We start from the raw sequence: 15,804 nt of genomic DNA on the forward strand, positions 1-15,804 counted from the left end.
GCAAGGGTTTGAGACCAGCCACAGGACAGCATGAGTGATCTGAGCCCAGGGGTCCCACCTAGCTCAGCAGTTCGTGTGTTGAATGCTGGGCTGAGGGATGCGTGGGAGGAAGGACCCCGCACCGGAGACCTTGCTGGGAGCCTGGCAGTGAAGGTCTGAGGGGCCAGGAGGAGGGCAGAATAGAGGAACCCCGCTCTGCAGTCCAGCAGAGCACTTCACCCAGAGGGAAGAAGCTTCTAGTTTAGTTCTTTCTGCTGGGCTACTCCGAGGACTTGGGCAGCCTGCGGAGTCCACTCTGCCTTGTTTCTGGAGCACAGTGGAGCATCGGGAGGTCTGGATACCTCACTGCCCAGGCTGAAGTACAGATCTAGAAGTCTGGGGTTATCAGGCTTAGTTTCTGCAGCATGAACATTCTGTATCTCAATGCCCAAATTCCAAAACTAACCTCTCTGGATGTTACCCTTAGAAACCAACTTTCAAGGTCCTGAGAAGTGCTCTGTGGTCTCAACTCTCAGTGACTTCAAGCCATGTAGGACAAGGCAATGGCAACTGAGGCAAATCAGTAGCTCACAGAAATCCCAAGATCCTGAATTCTCCATCCCTAACCTTAAAAAGAGCAAGCTGCAATGACAGGTTCCCCACAGCTGATGACAGTCTCTTTCCACAGTTACAGCAGGAGTCAGCAGTGAACCATCTACTGCGAACAAGAGGGTTGCTGCATATGGACAGGTGCGGCTCAAGCACACCGAGAGCATCGGTCAGCCCTTGGGCACGAAGCGGGGCTCCCTTCAGCCATCGGTTCTTCCAGTGGGAGCCAGGTTCATATTTTGAGACACTTTTGAGCTCACACGGTGAATGACACAAAGTGAACGTTTATGCTGCTGGCAGTGCACTAATAGAAGATGTCTGCTGAGGATGGTTAACAATCACCTGCTTAGCGTCTGAGTCTCTACGCATAGTTCTCTACACCAGCTATAAGGCATTAGGCAAATGCTTATTTTGTGGACAACAGATACAAGTTACAGTGTTTCTGCTAGCAGTAATTGAATGTCTTTTTGTTAATTGTTGTGGAGAATCGATGAGAAGTGTAAATGAAACATTTTAAATACAAAAAGTGTTTCTGTTTCTTTAAAGAAATGTTAACAGGTTTCAATTTCCGTTAGAAATCCAGTAGTTTGGCAGGGTGTGAAATCCTGCTCCCGCTGCTGTCCAAAACCCCACTGACTTCAGTGGGAGGAGGATAAGACACAAGAGAGGAGCCAGTCTCTACAAGGTATGTACAAATGAATCCCATAATGGGAAGGGCATGAGGTATGATTAAATGCATAGGTTTTGATAAAACTGGAGCTTGGTTTTGTTTTTGTTTTGTTTTGTTTTTCTGAGAGAAGTGGGGCATTAGTAAACAGTTTAATGCTGAAGAAAACACAGACTTCCTATGGAAATCCCCGAGCGTCTGCTTCTCTTCAGCTTTGAGTACTCATGGTTTGGGGTCAAGTCTAGTTCTGGTCTGGCTCCAGCTGAAGCGTGCTAGGCAGGAGCGGAGCTTATGGTTGAAGGGTTAAGGATAATAACAGAACAATGAAATTCGTGGGTGGAAGAGGGGAAACAAATGAATTGTGATGAATTTCAATGAGAGATGCTCTACATAGTCTCACAGACAATTAACACAGACTTTAGGCTGATCTGATAACTCAGTATGGGGGGGAGCGGCACGGGGACAGAGTGATATGCCTGTTGAAAAATGGGTTTGTTTTCTGCAAGAAAATACACCCATTAACAGTGTTTTCAGTACTGGATAATCGTTATTTGGATTTGATTTGAGTAAACTCACAAAAGATGGAATAGATAACAGAACGGATGGTTGCAATTTTGGTGTGTTGCAAACAGGAGTGTCTTCTTTTCAGAAGCAGGTGAACTTCAGTGGCCTTCGGCACTGCCTCCTGATTGTACCCAGTCATAGATGACCAAGGGAATGCTCACTAGGGAAAACATTATCCCCAGCGCCAAGAAAAGAGAAGCCTGGAACAAAAACAAGAGAAAATTAATGAAAAAAAGAAAATTAATTCAAGTATGTTAACTTCTCCTCTTAAGGAGATTTACAAGGTGATATATCAGAGTTATCAGCTAAAATGGGATAGCACTTCTGGTAAAGACAAGACCCATAGATAATTAAACAGATTAGCGTCATTAATAATTACTCGCTGAACACCAAAACCAAATTTTTCTCCTTTCAATTCACTTCTTAAACACCGATCATCCCTAAAGAGGATTAAGCAAGTCTGTTTTTAGGCTCTGCTCTTTTCAAAGCCTCACAGAAATAAGCACACTCTTACAATCAGATATGTGTCCATTGAAGTTCAGGCTTTTGTCTTGGGGTCTGTGGGTGGAGCCACAAGTGAAACACTGTTTTTATGCTTGTCTGCTCAGAGCAGAAAGGTCTGAGCTTACAGTGCTTCCAGTGCACACCCTGTTAGACTGGGAATACGCAGGAGTATAGCGTCTTTTCAGCTGCAGCTCTTTCTGGGGCTCATAGAAAATCTTTCCAAGGCCCATTCCCACCTGTTTATGCATGTCAAAGGGCTGACATTTCATTTAGCTGTTTCTGGTGGAAGCACTCTAAGTCTGAATTGGGTCCATTAAAACCATGAGGAATACTGCAGTGTGTTGTACACTTTCAGAATCAACACGCTGAAACAGAGAAAGCTTGCTGGGCTGAAAGGGCTGCCGAAGGGGTCTGGAGGGACACCTGCACCCTGCCAACAGCTACGGCTGCTGCAGAGCTGCCACTCGCCAGGCAGGGGAAGAGCCCCTTGCTCCACAGAGAAGGGCCCCCCAGAACACAAGGTGCCCTGCATGGTACAGCCCCTCGACCAGGAGACCCCCAGGGTAAGCAAAGGAGAAGGGCAAGCACGGCTGCCGGATGACTGAAGCAAGGAGGGAAAGTAACGTAAAGAACGTCACACATATGTTTAAATTAGGTATGCTTTGCACATTATAAGGAATGACAAGATGAAAGTGTTGTATTGCTGGGAAAGGAATGCATACCCAAATCCTCTGAGTCAACTTTGATCCATCCTGCTGTGTAATTTTTAAATACAACGATGAAGGAAGAATGAAAATCAGCATATTGGCAGAAGTGACCCCTGCAAAATTAAAAAAAAAAAAAAAGTTTTGTTAGCTGTCAGCAACAGCTAATTATTGTATTGCTGTTTATCAACAGTCTTTCATTAGTAGTACAAAACCAGGATACTGTACCTACAACTCCAAAAATATCCTTCATGCTCGGGATAAAAATGACTAACAGGTTGATGATAACCAAAAGAACAAAAGTAACCAAAACATGACGGCATAAATCAAATTTTGTTTTTCTAGCCAGCTCAAATAATGATGAACGCACCTGTAGGAAGAGAGAGAGAGAGAGTTCTCTGTCAGGAGCAGTCTATAAACCAATTCAAAGCTTCCCAGGTTTATTTTAACCAGTTCTTCATGCAGCAACAAGCACCGCATACATCCATCAGAAATGTTGGGGTCTCCGCTGTAATGCCCTTTGAAATAATCCTTAACATTAATTTGATATTTTAAAACTGTAGATATATATGCATCTGCAGTAGGCTGTTCCTCTCTTTCTGACATGTCTTTTGGGGTTCTTCTGCACTTAAAAATTAATTTCACCTCTGAGCCTACTCCAGTGAAGTCTTGTGAAGTAAGAGAGGGCCCTTGTGGATTCAATTTAAAACAGATTTAAGACCAAAAGTTATTAAATTATTTCCTGCGGGGAGAAGTTCTCCAGAAGTTAGTGGGAGTCTGGTGTGGGAAAAGACCGATCCAAGCTCAAGGGTTTTTTTGTGTAGCTGCAACATCACTGACTTGGCAACTACTGGACTGTTTTGAAGAAATGTGCCGTGTACAGCCATTACCAACTTCTGAACTGTGCAGAGTTCCTTACTTACAGTGAAAAACAGCACCGGCACTGTGAGTATCACTGCAACGATCACAGCCAGGCGCACGGTCAGGATGAGGATGTCATCTTTGCTCTGGTACTTGTGAAGCAGATCTGACTGCACATTGTCTATGGAAAAGACATTAAGATAAGTGTTCTGGCAAACAGGCAATCTGCTCACAAAAATCATTGCTTAACAACAGCCTTCTTGAACAACAAGTGATTTGTCTGCAAACAAAAGAGTATGGAATGAAACATTCTTGAGTTAAAACAGTGCTTTGAACCAAATCCTAATGATCCCATTATTCCGGATTAATCCTTTGGAGGCCTGACTTAGGAATGCATCCTAATTCAAGACAGCACATGCCTAAATCTAAGGTAATTTTCACTGTAGGAAAGACAACAGTGAGACATACACAAAAACCTACTTATATATATACATATATAAAAAACATAAGTAAAGTGAAATAAGCTATTTCTAATTGGTTCCATGGGATTTTTTTTTTTTAGTGTCAAATTACATTAAAATAACCACATGCACTGCAATGGCTGAACTTAATATAAACTACAAGGTTTTGAGCTAAATTAGTCTGAACAGCAAATAAACTTCCAGCAAAAAGCAGTGCCCCTGTTCTCAACCAAGAACAAAGCCTATCTCGGGTCAGCTCTCAGTGGGATTCTCTGACATTTGCACCCAAATCCCTCGGCAGCTACTCTGAGGGCTGCCCTGATGTTTTTTTCTCTTGAACCCACACCCCCCAGCAGTGCCTGCAGTGCAGCCCTGCGTCGGCCAGCAGCCCCAGCTGCCAAGACAAATCATGGGGGGTGCCTAATCGGGAGGTGCTGGTGATATTTTAAAACAACCTCCTGCAAAAATGTTTCCTTGGAGCTGTAATAAATAGTGCAGAGCGGGTCTGCATGTGCTAACCAACAGGAAAACCAAGTTGCTGAGGGACCTATGTGTTTGCTTTGAAACTTTTAAATATCTAGGAGCAATAACCTAAGGGGGCGACTGTTAAGCATGCCACAAAACTATACTCGCTGCCCCTTTTTTAGGCTCATGTTTTGTTTCTAAACTTAGAAAACTGATGGTAAAACCTAAAAGATCTTAAACCGAAGTCCTTAAAGGGAACTCGGTGGCCACATCTAGTTTAATATCTTTGGCACTTTGTAAAACGTCATATATTCTGATCTGTCCTGCAGCGAAATGCCTGTGCTCCCTGCAGGACACCCTTCTGGCGAGAGACCACAGGTCAACACCACCTACGCAGTGCTTGAATCCCCACCAGGAGAAAGAAAATGCTCTCCCACCTCCCTGCAGACTAGGAGTGGGGTTTTCAAGCCGGGCACATGCACAGCTTCTGCGACACAGAGCTTACTCTGCTCCTGCAAGCACAGACTGCAACTTCTGTACCGCTCACGGACTGCAGCCAGGTAGGAAGTGAAGGGCAAGGCTTACAGTTGAAGGTCTGTTTTCCTTTCAGCTAGATACACCACAGAGCCCAACCACAGTGTGACCTTTTAGGGGAAGAAAAACACCTCTTTTCTGTAATTCTGCAATGTAAATATAGTCATCACTGCAACACTTTTGAGAACACAGCAAACAGACAAGTACTATTGGTGTAAAGAAGAAATGGCCACAATAAAAATTCTGTTCTTACCCAGGTAAGGGTAGAGAAGAGGGTTAGAAAACTGTAACTGAACATAGGAAAGGTAAGGTCTTGTCAGTCTCAAAGGGAAGAAGGATCAAAATGGAGGAATTTTTATATTCCCTCTGTGCCTTTTTTGCTGCCTCTCGTGGCACTGACCCTTGCAGAAGCCCAGCAGAGCTGCACAGCTTCCACCTGCAGCCTCAGCACTGAGGAGCAAGGATGCCCGACATGAGGAGAAGCACACGAGACACCCCAGGGACTTCCTCCACCGTTTCCCCTCTGGGGGGGGCCAGAAGGACGCAGCCCCTACCTCCTCCATGGACTCCAGACCCTCGTCCTTGAGGGGCGTGGGAGATTCCCAGAGAGGAGCGCCACGGATCTGCCTCCTCAGATCCCTGGGGCAATCACATCAGAATCTCCTCCCTGCCAAAGCGAAGGGGTCCGTGCTGATTTACACCCACTTGCTCCCTGGGGCTGCTAATTTGATGCATTTCTACAAAAATGTGTTAGACAGGAGCAGTTGGATGAGAACGGCTATTGCTGATGTCACTTGCAGCATATTTGTGGTTTTATTATGAAAATTAGAACATATGACCTCAAGTTACTTCAATGCATGCAGCCTCAAGGCCTCATAATCAGAATGAGAGCCTGAGAAAACAAATATGAGATAGGTAGACCTTTGGAAAAAAATGCCGTATTTCATATTTACTTCTTTTCCTTGTCTTGCAATTTGTGGCTCACAAGGAATGGTATCATGAATGAGGAGATTGTAACAAAAAGGTCACTTGGAATAGGGTGGAGAAGACTGATGATCTTTTGGTGACTGTGAGGTAAAAGGCAAACTTGAGTTTTGTCATCTGTCTTGTAACCCCTTAATGGTCCATGGAAAAAGACACTGCTTTTCAACATTCCCATTATACTGGAACATGGGAGTAGCTTCCCGGGCAACATTCATATTTTACCCTCCTCTACTTAATAATTGTGCCTGTAGGGCACACATGTTAGCAATACAACATAATTTGTTTGTTTCTTTAAGTGAATTGATATGCATGAAAAGAGACAGGGTGCAAGACTCTGACACTGTAATAACCATCTTTTGGTGGCTAAGATGGGACGACACTCAAAGCTTTCCCACCTTCACTGCCAGTTTATTTAACCAAGACCTGGAGGGGTTAGCTCTAGGGACACAGGGAAAACATTTGGCCCTTCACCTCTGTGATGAAAGTGTCAATAAGAAAATGAAGAGGCTTTGATGGCTGATTTGGTATACATTTCATAGGACCTGCTCTCAAATCTGTCTCATTTTATGCAGATATGCATGCTTCAGTCATTACCAATGTACACAACATTCAGGTGAGGACCTTGGAATGAAAATCTTAGTGGGGCCCAGCTAATCCCCAATTGTGTTAAACAAATCGCTCCCTCATATTTTGAATACACCTTTGGTAAATACTACTTTCACGTGTGCATTTCATCCACAAGAGTAAAGGAGGAAAGGATGTGTACCTTCAGTATGAAAACATTAAGGAAAATTATTTGAAAAAGTATTTTAATATAAGTGGATGGGACTTTCCTTTCCAGCTGGGATATGCTATTGATTTCACATGTATTCCCTTTCTACTTTGATCAGTAAAGAGCTGCATACTTACCGTAGAAAGTCAAATAACCAAATATGGCAGTCATAAAGTACATCACAAACATGGCAAAAAATGAGATATTTGAAACCAACTGCATTTTTTTCTGTGAACGGCTGGAGAAAGAAGAAAAGAACACATAAAAATGGTTGGGCTGGATTTTTCAATAGCTGTTTAAAAATGTGTTATTAAGTCTTTGCATAAATACAGTAATTCTGGGGAGACACATGAATTCATTTTCATTTAAAACAAGAATTCATTGACAGCTGCACAAGGAAGAGAAGCACTGGGGAAACAGACCCTACTTGGGGCTTAAGTCAAGAAGTCATGAGACTGCCCTGTGGCTCTGTTCCCCGGCCAGACCCTCCTCAACAGAGTGAAGGGTGAAGCCGAGTGGAGAGGGACAGCTCTTAAACACTTCAGTAATTAAATTAAAAGGCCAAAATAAAGGAACAGTAAAATTATACACAGGAAAAAAAAACAAAACATTCTGAATGTTTGCAGAGAAACATTTGTGTCCCCATGGGTAGGAAATAATGAATGTATTCAGACTGCTGTAGACCTGTAAAATGCGTTAAGTGTAAACATTTCTTTTTTAGATATTTGTTCTGAAATATTATCACCCCGGTACCTAAACTTGGACTTCTAAATCCACACAGGTATGCCCTCAATAAGCACCTAGGAACCTGCTGAAGTCACTTGAAATTCGAAGCACCCAGCAACTGTCTGGGACCTGAGGGTTCCCATAGATCTGACTGACCCCAACTTCTTCCCTGGGGCTCCCCCCATAGCCCAGGACCCTATTGCAGATCCCCAGGGCCACCAGTGATGCTGCAGCAGGGCTGGACTCCAGCTCCCCGCAGCCCTGCCTGGCTGGAGGTGTCAGCAAGACAGCCATACTGACAAAGGTCTTTTAGTACAGGCAAGCCTGAAAATATTTTTTTTTCCTTGTACCGCAACAGAAGTTTAGTTGCATTGGAACAAATGCTGTTAGCTGAACACACGCCTCTCTCCTACGCCAAATAACGACCGGCACAACTTGGCTCTCCCCGTGCTGCTGTGTACTTCCAGAGAAAACTCCCAAAGTATTGCGTTATCCTCAACCTCCCGCACCCCCGCCCCAGTGGCATGCCTGGGAAGCCAGATTTCCTAGCTGACAGCCACGCTTGTTGGCTTGTTGGTTGTTATTAAAGCACATCTCCTCCGAATGGCACAAATGACTCAGAGCACCTCTGTGCTAACATTTTCCATGCAAAGGAGTTCAAAACAATTAGCTGGAAAAAAAAGAGAAAGGCTTACTCTTTAAGTTCGCTGTAAATCGGGAGGACTGATGGGTGGCACACAAAGGCAAAAGCAATGGTGGGCAAAGCATACACGGTCTGTTCAGAGAGAATTTAAGAAAAAAAGTTAAGAAGTATTTCCCCCAGTGGTGTGAAGAAATGATCCATGTTCAACTGCCTCAGCTCCCAGCTCTCTGGACTCTTCAACTGAACATTGAGAGCCTTCAAAGAAGGCAGAAGACCTGTCAGTTAGCACGTATTTAATGAAACATAGAGAGCTTTCAAATGGGAAGACAAAGTCTTTGCATTGGTCATGCAAGCACAGTCCTGACTCTGCTTGCAGAGCGCAGCTCTGGACGCCACATGGCTGCTGGTTTTGCTCCCTGGGATGGATTTCCCTGCCCAGCTACTACCACCGCTACTAGCGCACCGTCACACGCACAAGGGACGTATGGTGGGTCACCGCTACGCTACCCTGCCTTGGCATGGAGAGGGGTGCGCACCCGTGGTGCTAAGGCTGAAGTCCTGAAGAGGAAGCCCATATCCAGACTGTAAGAAAAGAGAAGAGGAATGCAGAACTTACAAATAAATTGATATTTCAAGGTACCAGACTGAGTCCCTTCATTTCCCAGGCCAACAAAAGGGCTAGGAGGGCTGTGGAGGGAGCATGCTTTTCCTTGGGGAAAGAGAGAGACCGTTATGTCACCAGGAAGTGCGGGAGGCCTCCGGGGGGGCACGTCACCCCCTTCTCCACCAAAAAAACCTGAGCATGTTTCAGTCCTCAGCGTATAGCCAAACTTCACAAATGATCTCAGCACCCAAGCACTTCCACTGTCCCCAGGGAATGGCTATGAGCAGAGATAACATGAAAAACAGGTCCTCCTGCAAGGACAAAATGAGTCCATCCCTACAAGCGTCTCTCCCCAGCCCTCTGAGAACTTCTTGCACTGGCCACAAGCATCCCCTTCCCACAGAAGCCATCCTGGGGTATGCCCCAAGCCCGACAGATTCAGTAAATACACTGGTTGCTCTCCAGTGGTCCTTCCTCACCCAGGCCTGTGCCGCCTCCTCTCCCTCACTCACAGCACGCTACTGTTGTGGAGTTTCCACCTGTGGAGATATTCAGAAGTTGCCTGGACATAGTGCTGGGCAGCTGGCTTCAGGTGGCCCTGCCTGAGCAGGGGGTTTGGACCAGGTGACCTCCAGAGGTCCCTTCCAATCTCAGCCATCCTCCGATTCTGTGAAACTGTCTTTCCTCTCGCACACAAAAAGTTGCAAAATTGATTGGCAAACTGGCCCCAAGTGCAAATCTCTGGAGTTCAGCTCCAGCGTGCCTAGTTCAGATGACCGATCCTTCTGATGTGCCTCCATCAACCCTGAGGCGAATGCTGGCACTTCCTGCAGAACAAGACTGTCCTTCAGTGCTGTCTAAAATAGACCTACACCTAAGCTGCTATCGCACACCAAGTTTTAACTTTTGGTCAGTCACATCAGATCTGGGCTATCCCCAGCTAAACAGAAGTGCTCGGATTGGCTTCTTCAACTGAAGCTAGTAAGATGAATTTAAAAAAAAATAATTTTTGAATGCATATGCTATACATGCGCATCCCCTATGAATGCGACTGTGACACCCTGAGGATAAGGTGCTTTTTAACAAGCACTACCTCCCAGCACAGCTGATGGGACCAATCCTCCTGCTCCCACAGCTACAGCCAGTTGCTGCTTCGCATTCTCTTGGAACAACATTTCCTGCAGCTGTGTGGCAATGGAGGAAAGTGTCCAGCTGAAAGGCAATCAAATTTTTGCTGGATTAGCTTTCAACTGTATGCTTTTCGCAATCCAGTTCACGATATGGCTACAGAAACATGTACTCCATCACAAAGAAGTGGCTTGTGTGCAGAAGGACAGAGGGATTACTTCTGGGCTTTGGATGTGGGAAGAGCTTACTCAGCCTCTGCTGAACTACAGCCTAAATGCATAGCTGCAGCATGGATAGTAAGAAGCAGTGGAAAGGAAAACTCTCCCAAAGAAAGAATTAGTTGTCTGGTGGTAGCTTGGGCTCAAAGCCTTAGCACACCTACTACCGGGACAGAGCAAGACCTCAAGGAGGTACATTCAACAGGGCATCTCCATAAGACTGGGCAAGGAGACCCATTGTGTGTTCACCATTGGAGCACAAGTTACATGGTGCTGATCAGATTAAGAACATGGGGTGTAGGTGCATATATTATGTGAATTAAAAATAAGTATTATAAAAAGAAACATACCTTGGAATTAAAGATAACATACTTTGGCTTACACATATGTTCATGTGCTGAGCTATTTGATAGGATAGGTGATGTTGCATTTAACTCCAGTGCACCACAGGGAATTTGAAACTTCTTGTAAACAACCTAGAATAAGAGCAGAAGACAGCTAGTTGCTAAAAATAACAATAAAAAGCAAATTAATATTAAAACATCAGAGAAATTGTGAATATCCCATTAAGTGATTCTCATCCAACAAATAAAGCAAGCTGAACTTACCACTATCAGGAAAAATACCATGCAGCTTAATGAAAATCCACTGGTATAGCCAAGATACCCTGGAAGAAATTAAAAGGAAATCTCACACAGAATTGTTTTATTAGCCATATTTTGGTTTTTACTTCTTTTTGCCGCTTCATGAAAAGTTTAAATTTATTATACATTTAATATGTATTGTGAGCTTCTGGGCAGGACAAAAGCATGTCCTGTTGGTGTGGGAGACTCCCACATTGCAAGCCTCCCAGCTTTCAGTCAGACAGATGTGAGCTTTGCTCTGACCGGTTTGACTTCCTGAGGGTCACCTTTACAGCAGTTGCTAATTTTACTTTTGAAAGGGGCTGTGATAATTGAAACAAAGCTGAAATTGTGCAACTGCAATCAGAATGTGACCCAGATTCCCTGATACAAGCCACACCAGCTGAATATGGGTTATTTTCTCAAAAGGAAGATCCCAACAGGACTCCAGTGCCAAAACTTGTTATATGGTTTCAAAAAATATGTTGTGTACCTACTGGCATCTCTGTGAACTCAAGCACATTTGAAAACACAATCCTCTATACACATCTTACTTCAAAGTCCAATACCTCCAGTTAACCTTACCACTAAAAACTTCAAGGCTGATAGAAAAATAAGTTATTTTTTGTAATCTCACAATTTGTGAACTTATTTTTACAGGCTACACATCAAATAGAATCACCTTATGAAATGAAGACCCTCTTAACTGCAATTTTAAAAATCAGTTTCCACACTTGTATGGATGAAGCTGGTCTATCCTAAGTTTAACCGCTATGACAATTTAGGCGTACTTATTCCAAGATGCTCAAAACACAGCTTGTTCCTGGACCAGGGAGGCTGCTTAGATTGCAATGAGAGCACAATTTTTGTTACAGTTGAGTTGCCAGTGTGGCTGTCAGTGGCATGATGTCTGGGCTCCTTTATTTTATTCCCACAATGGCATTTGCATCTTACCTAAGTTCTTAAGGAGACATAAAGGGAGGATTATACCAAACGTCACTGCGACAACAAGAATTCGTCCATCCACGTACCATGCCCTGTGTAAAAAAATAAAAAAAAACACACCATGAGCACACTTTAAACCCTCTCTGCTTTTCCTCATACTCAGTCATCCTCTTTAATTGCTACAGTTACAGGAACTATCTTTGGTCTCCTTACCCTACCATCTCCTACAAAAGGAGAGCTGAGAGCCACATCTAAACTCTGTGGACTCATTAAGTATCCAGCCCTTAACACACGGCACTGCTCTGACTCAGATATAGCAGATGGTTTCATAGTCACTAGACAAAATATCACCGTACTGCTGGGATCAGTGTGTGGGACTGAGAGGCAGAACAACACCTTCCATAGCCTGATATAAGCCACCCTGACAGGATGAGGCAGAATCATGCAAAGGGCCACACATACCACACAGTGGGGTGGGGGGGCCACCACAATTCATTTGCTAAACCACCTGGGCATGTGCCTGGAGCGGCAAACCAGGCTCCTGAGGGCTGGCATGCACTAGCCAGCCCGAGGCTGTATCTCCTTCTAGCAAAGTGCTTTGAATCCTGCTGGAAAGCAAGAAAGGGGGGAAGGGACAGCATTAGGGGCATCCTGTATGACCTATTTCCACTGCTTGGTCTAATTTAGTATGAAAGCCTAAGGAATGGGATCTCTGCCTTCTTCTTGGGAGCTACAGCACACCATATAACCCAGTGCAAAGGATATTTACCACTATAAAGAAGTATCACTTCTCTATTAAAGAAGCTGGTAAATGTAAAGGAGTGATAAGTCGCAGAAATATAAGTATAGTATTCTGCTGTTGTTATATGCTTGTATCGAAGAATTTCATACTACAGGCAGTGCTTCAGGAGCAAAACCCTGCAAGATGCTAAGAATGCAGGAAAATATGTAATATCTTAAACTTAAATTGTTCCCAGTATCTTCAAGTGTTGCCTAACACTGTAAAAGATTGGATCCTATGATAAGAGGTTTGTATAAATCACAATTCTGCATTAAAATCTAGTGTGCAAAGAGAGTAACTGCTGATGACTTAACCTTTCATTTCCTACCCGTCCTCTTTTCCTTCCCAAAGTTGTCATGCTTTTTATTAGCCCCCTGAGATCTTCTAGTGAAAATCTACTTTGACAAACCTAAAGAGTATCCAATACTTAAGAGCTTTTATAAACATATGCTTAAACTTATCTACACAATGTTAAATTTTATAATCTAATCACCAAAATGAATTCAACTTACGAAAAAGATTCTTCTTTTCCCATTAGAAACTTTATGGCAGAAGGCAGCTCATTTTTGACTATGAAGAGATAGCTCAACATTGCTGGAGGAGGAAGAAAGCCAGTTTAGAAAATGGATAAGATATTTTGTGGAATAAGTACAGAGAAGCATCCTGAACTTTTTCCCACATTAGTGTCTGATGATAGAACACCCCGAACTATAGTTGACTGTAAACTACTGATCATTTAGTAATACAGCATTTTTAAATTGCTGCATGCAATATGTTAGCCACAGCTAAATTGAGGAACATGAAGATGCCAAGATGTCACTGAGAGAAGGATGAACCTAACTGGTTGGTAGCCATAACATTATTGAGATATTCCTGGGTTTTGTCTTTCAATGGCCCTCATCTCCTTTACCTCCAACATTCTGAAGAGATGTAGATCCAAAGACAATCATTTTCCCTGGGGTACCAAAAACCTGCTCACCCAGCTTTTCATACACCATGCAGCCTGCATGAAAAGAAATGAGAAAGGTAACAAATACACCCGTGAAAGCTGTTGAGTCGAAACACTTATGGTTCCTTTTCAGCTAATCATGCATCTGTGCAGCCATATCTGCCCTTTGCAAGTAAATAGAGAGCTCTCTTGTAATTACTAGGGCTGAAACTTATGTAGGAATGTTTTCGTGACGTCTATAAATGTTATATTTGGCTACCAGTCACTTTTGAAATTTAAGCTCTTAATGAGTCTATTAGACCCGTTTAATGAGTCTGTCTATACCCCTAGTGACATGTTCTGTTCTTATATCCCCATCCTGGCATATTAGGTTTGGGCCCACAATGAGAGTGATGTAGAAAGTCTCCCCTTCAGACAAAACTCTGTACAGCAGGATCCACGTGTCAGCACTGGCAGCCTGGCCGCAGCAGACACAGTACCGCAATTCTGCAGTTTCACTTGCTTCGGCTAAAGGTTCTAAATGAGAGCAGCCACTAGTTTACAGGGTAATTTACAATTTCCAGTGATGAAGCCTTAACTTGTGCATTCTCAGTACGGCATGTTTTTGTGATAAGCAGGGAAAGGTGTAAATTATAACTAAAACTTCTTTTTAACTATCTGTCAAGATTAAGAAACTCCTCTATTAATTGGTTTGTGTTTCTGTTAAATGTTTTGTTCCTTGGCAGTGATTTAGGCTCAGAAAAAGACTGGACATTGTGAAGATGGCGAGATGCATGAGAACAGAAAGAGAAATATTGCAGAGGTTACACTGTACATATTATTTTTAAAATGCATCTGATTGTTTGGTTTTCTCTATATTTCCTTATAGCTGACATTTCTGCTTTGGAGCTTGTATAAACAGTAAGTTTGAGCTGAAACGTACCAGCAGCATAGAAACCAGGGCTTACATTTTGGAACTAACAGGGCAAAAATGCGTCCACAATTAGGCATACTGCCTTTAAATAGGCAGTTGCTGCCATGATACATACTATAACAGTATGTCATGTGTGTCCAAATTAAATATTAAAATATTACAGTGTTCTTGTGCACAGATAATTTTAAAAATCTGGCTTCAGAGATTGTTACCCAAGGAAAGAGACTCTTGGACTTCAGAGCACAATGACATTTAACACTGTAGGCAACTTCTAATTTCTGTTGCTTACAGATACACTTCTCTCTGGAGGGGAACTGTTCGCTCTCATTTTTTTCTAGGAAATCTCCTACTACACCACAAAGGCTATGAGGAATTCCACACTAACCATTAAGGACAAACTATTTCCAGGGGAGCTTCACCATAGGCAAAGATTCATTAGATTTTGTTTGCACTGGTTTTGTAATACAAAGAACCTATATGAGCTCTTCCTTCTAGCTCACTGAAGACAACATTTCACAGTAGCAGAATTCACTCTTTGTCGTAAGTTTTTCTCTTTATAGCAGTAGTCAGATGCTGTTCTCCATTGCCATGACATAAATTCTTGTTAATTCTGAACTTCTGACCCAAAATGCTAGGCCTTTCTATTGTGTCAGTAAGACATAGAAACTTCATCTTACCCAAAGCACCTGGCCTTATTTGAGCACTTTTCACCTCTTGCTCTTAGCAATTCTACTGAAATGGTATAATAACATCTTAAATTACCTGTTTCCTTTGAACACACCAACAGGAGATATATTGAATAAATAGACAGCAGCGTCACTGAAACCAAAAGCAGCCTACAAAAGAGTGGAAAATAAAGCTTACTGCAAGAGCTGAGCTCTAACATTGCAATATTTCATGTCAGGTCATATGCCCGTTGACTCTGAGATAATTTTTATACTCTTCTGACAATGCAAAAAACCCTAAAAGTATGTGTGGTTTACATGGTTTTTGCAGTTCCACCACACCACCCTGGAGGTAGAAAGCCCTGCACGCAGAGGAATTCAACCCAGTAAAATTTAGCAGAGCTGCAGAGCACAGCCCGCTAGTGAGTTACACCTCCCCATATTGAAAGAAGTGAGAATAAAGATGACTTTTCGGATAGAAATTAAGGTTTAATCAGAGCAGGAA

General features: G+C 43.2%; 1 protein-coding gene across 1 annotated transcript in view; it reads right to left on the reverse strand.

The window, feature by feature from the left end:
* Positions 1-1,629: 1,629 nt before the first annotated feature.
* SLC38A1 (solute carrier family 38, member 1) overlaps positions 1,630-15,804 on the reverse strand; it is a 27,431-nt gene continuing 13,256 nt past the window's right edge. Inside the window, exons 4-15 of the mRNA XM_010079801.1 lie at positions 15,397-15,470; positions 13,683-13,775; positions 13,285-13,366; positions 12,001-12,083; positions 11,032-11,090; positions 10,774-10,899; positions 8,526-8,605; positions 7,242-7,342; positions 3,951-4,069; positions 3,256-3,397; positions 3,046-3,143; positions 1,630-2,019 (exon numbers count right to left, since the gene is read on the reverse strand). Coding sequence (XP_010078103.1) covers positions 1,918-2,019; positions 3,046-3,143; positions 3,256-3,397; positions 3,951-4,069; positions 7,242-7,342; positions 8,526-8,605; positions 10,774-10,899; positions 11,032-11,090; positions 12,001-12,083; positions 13,285-13,366; positions 13,683-13,775; positions 15,397-15,470 — 1,159 coding nt within the window. The 3' untranslated portion in view covers positions 1,630-1,917. The remainder of the gene's footprint in view (positions 2,020-3,045; positions 3,144-3,255; positions 3,398-3,950; positions 4,070-7,241; positions 7,343-8,525; positions 8,606-10,773; positions 10,900-11,031; positions 11,091-12,000; positions 12,084-13,284; positions 13,367-13,682; positions 13,776-15,396; positions 15,471-15,804) is intronic.

The sequence above is a fragment of the Pterocles gutturalis genome, unplaced genomic scaffold (genome assembly GCF_000699245.1).
Source record: "Pterocles gutturalis isolate BGI_N339 unplaced genomic scaffold, ASM69924v1 scaffold10876, whole genome shotgun sequence".
NCBI classification, from domain to species: domain Eukaryota; kingdom Metazoa; phylum Chordata; class Aves; order Pterocliformes; family Pteroclidae; genus Pterocles; species Pterocles gutturalis.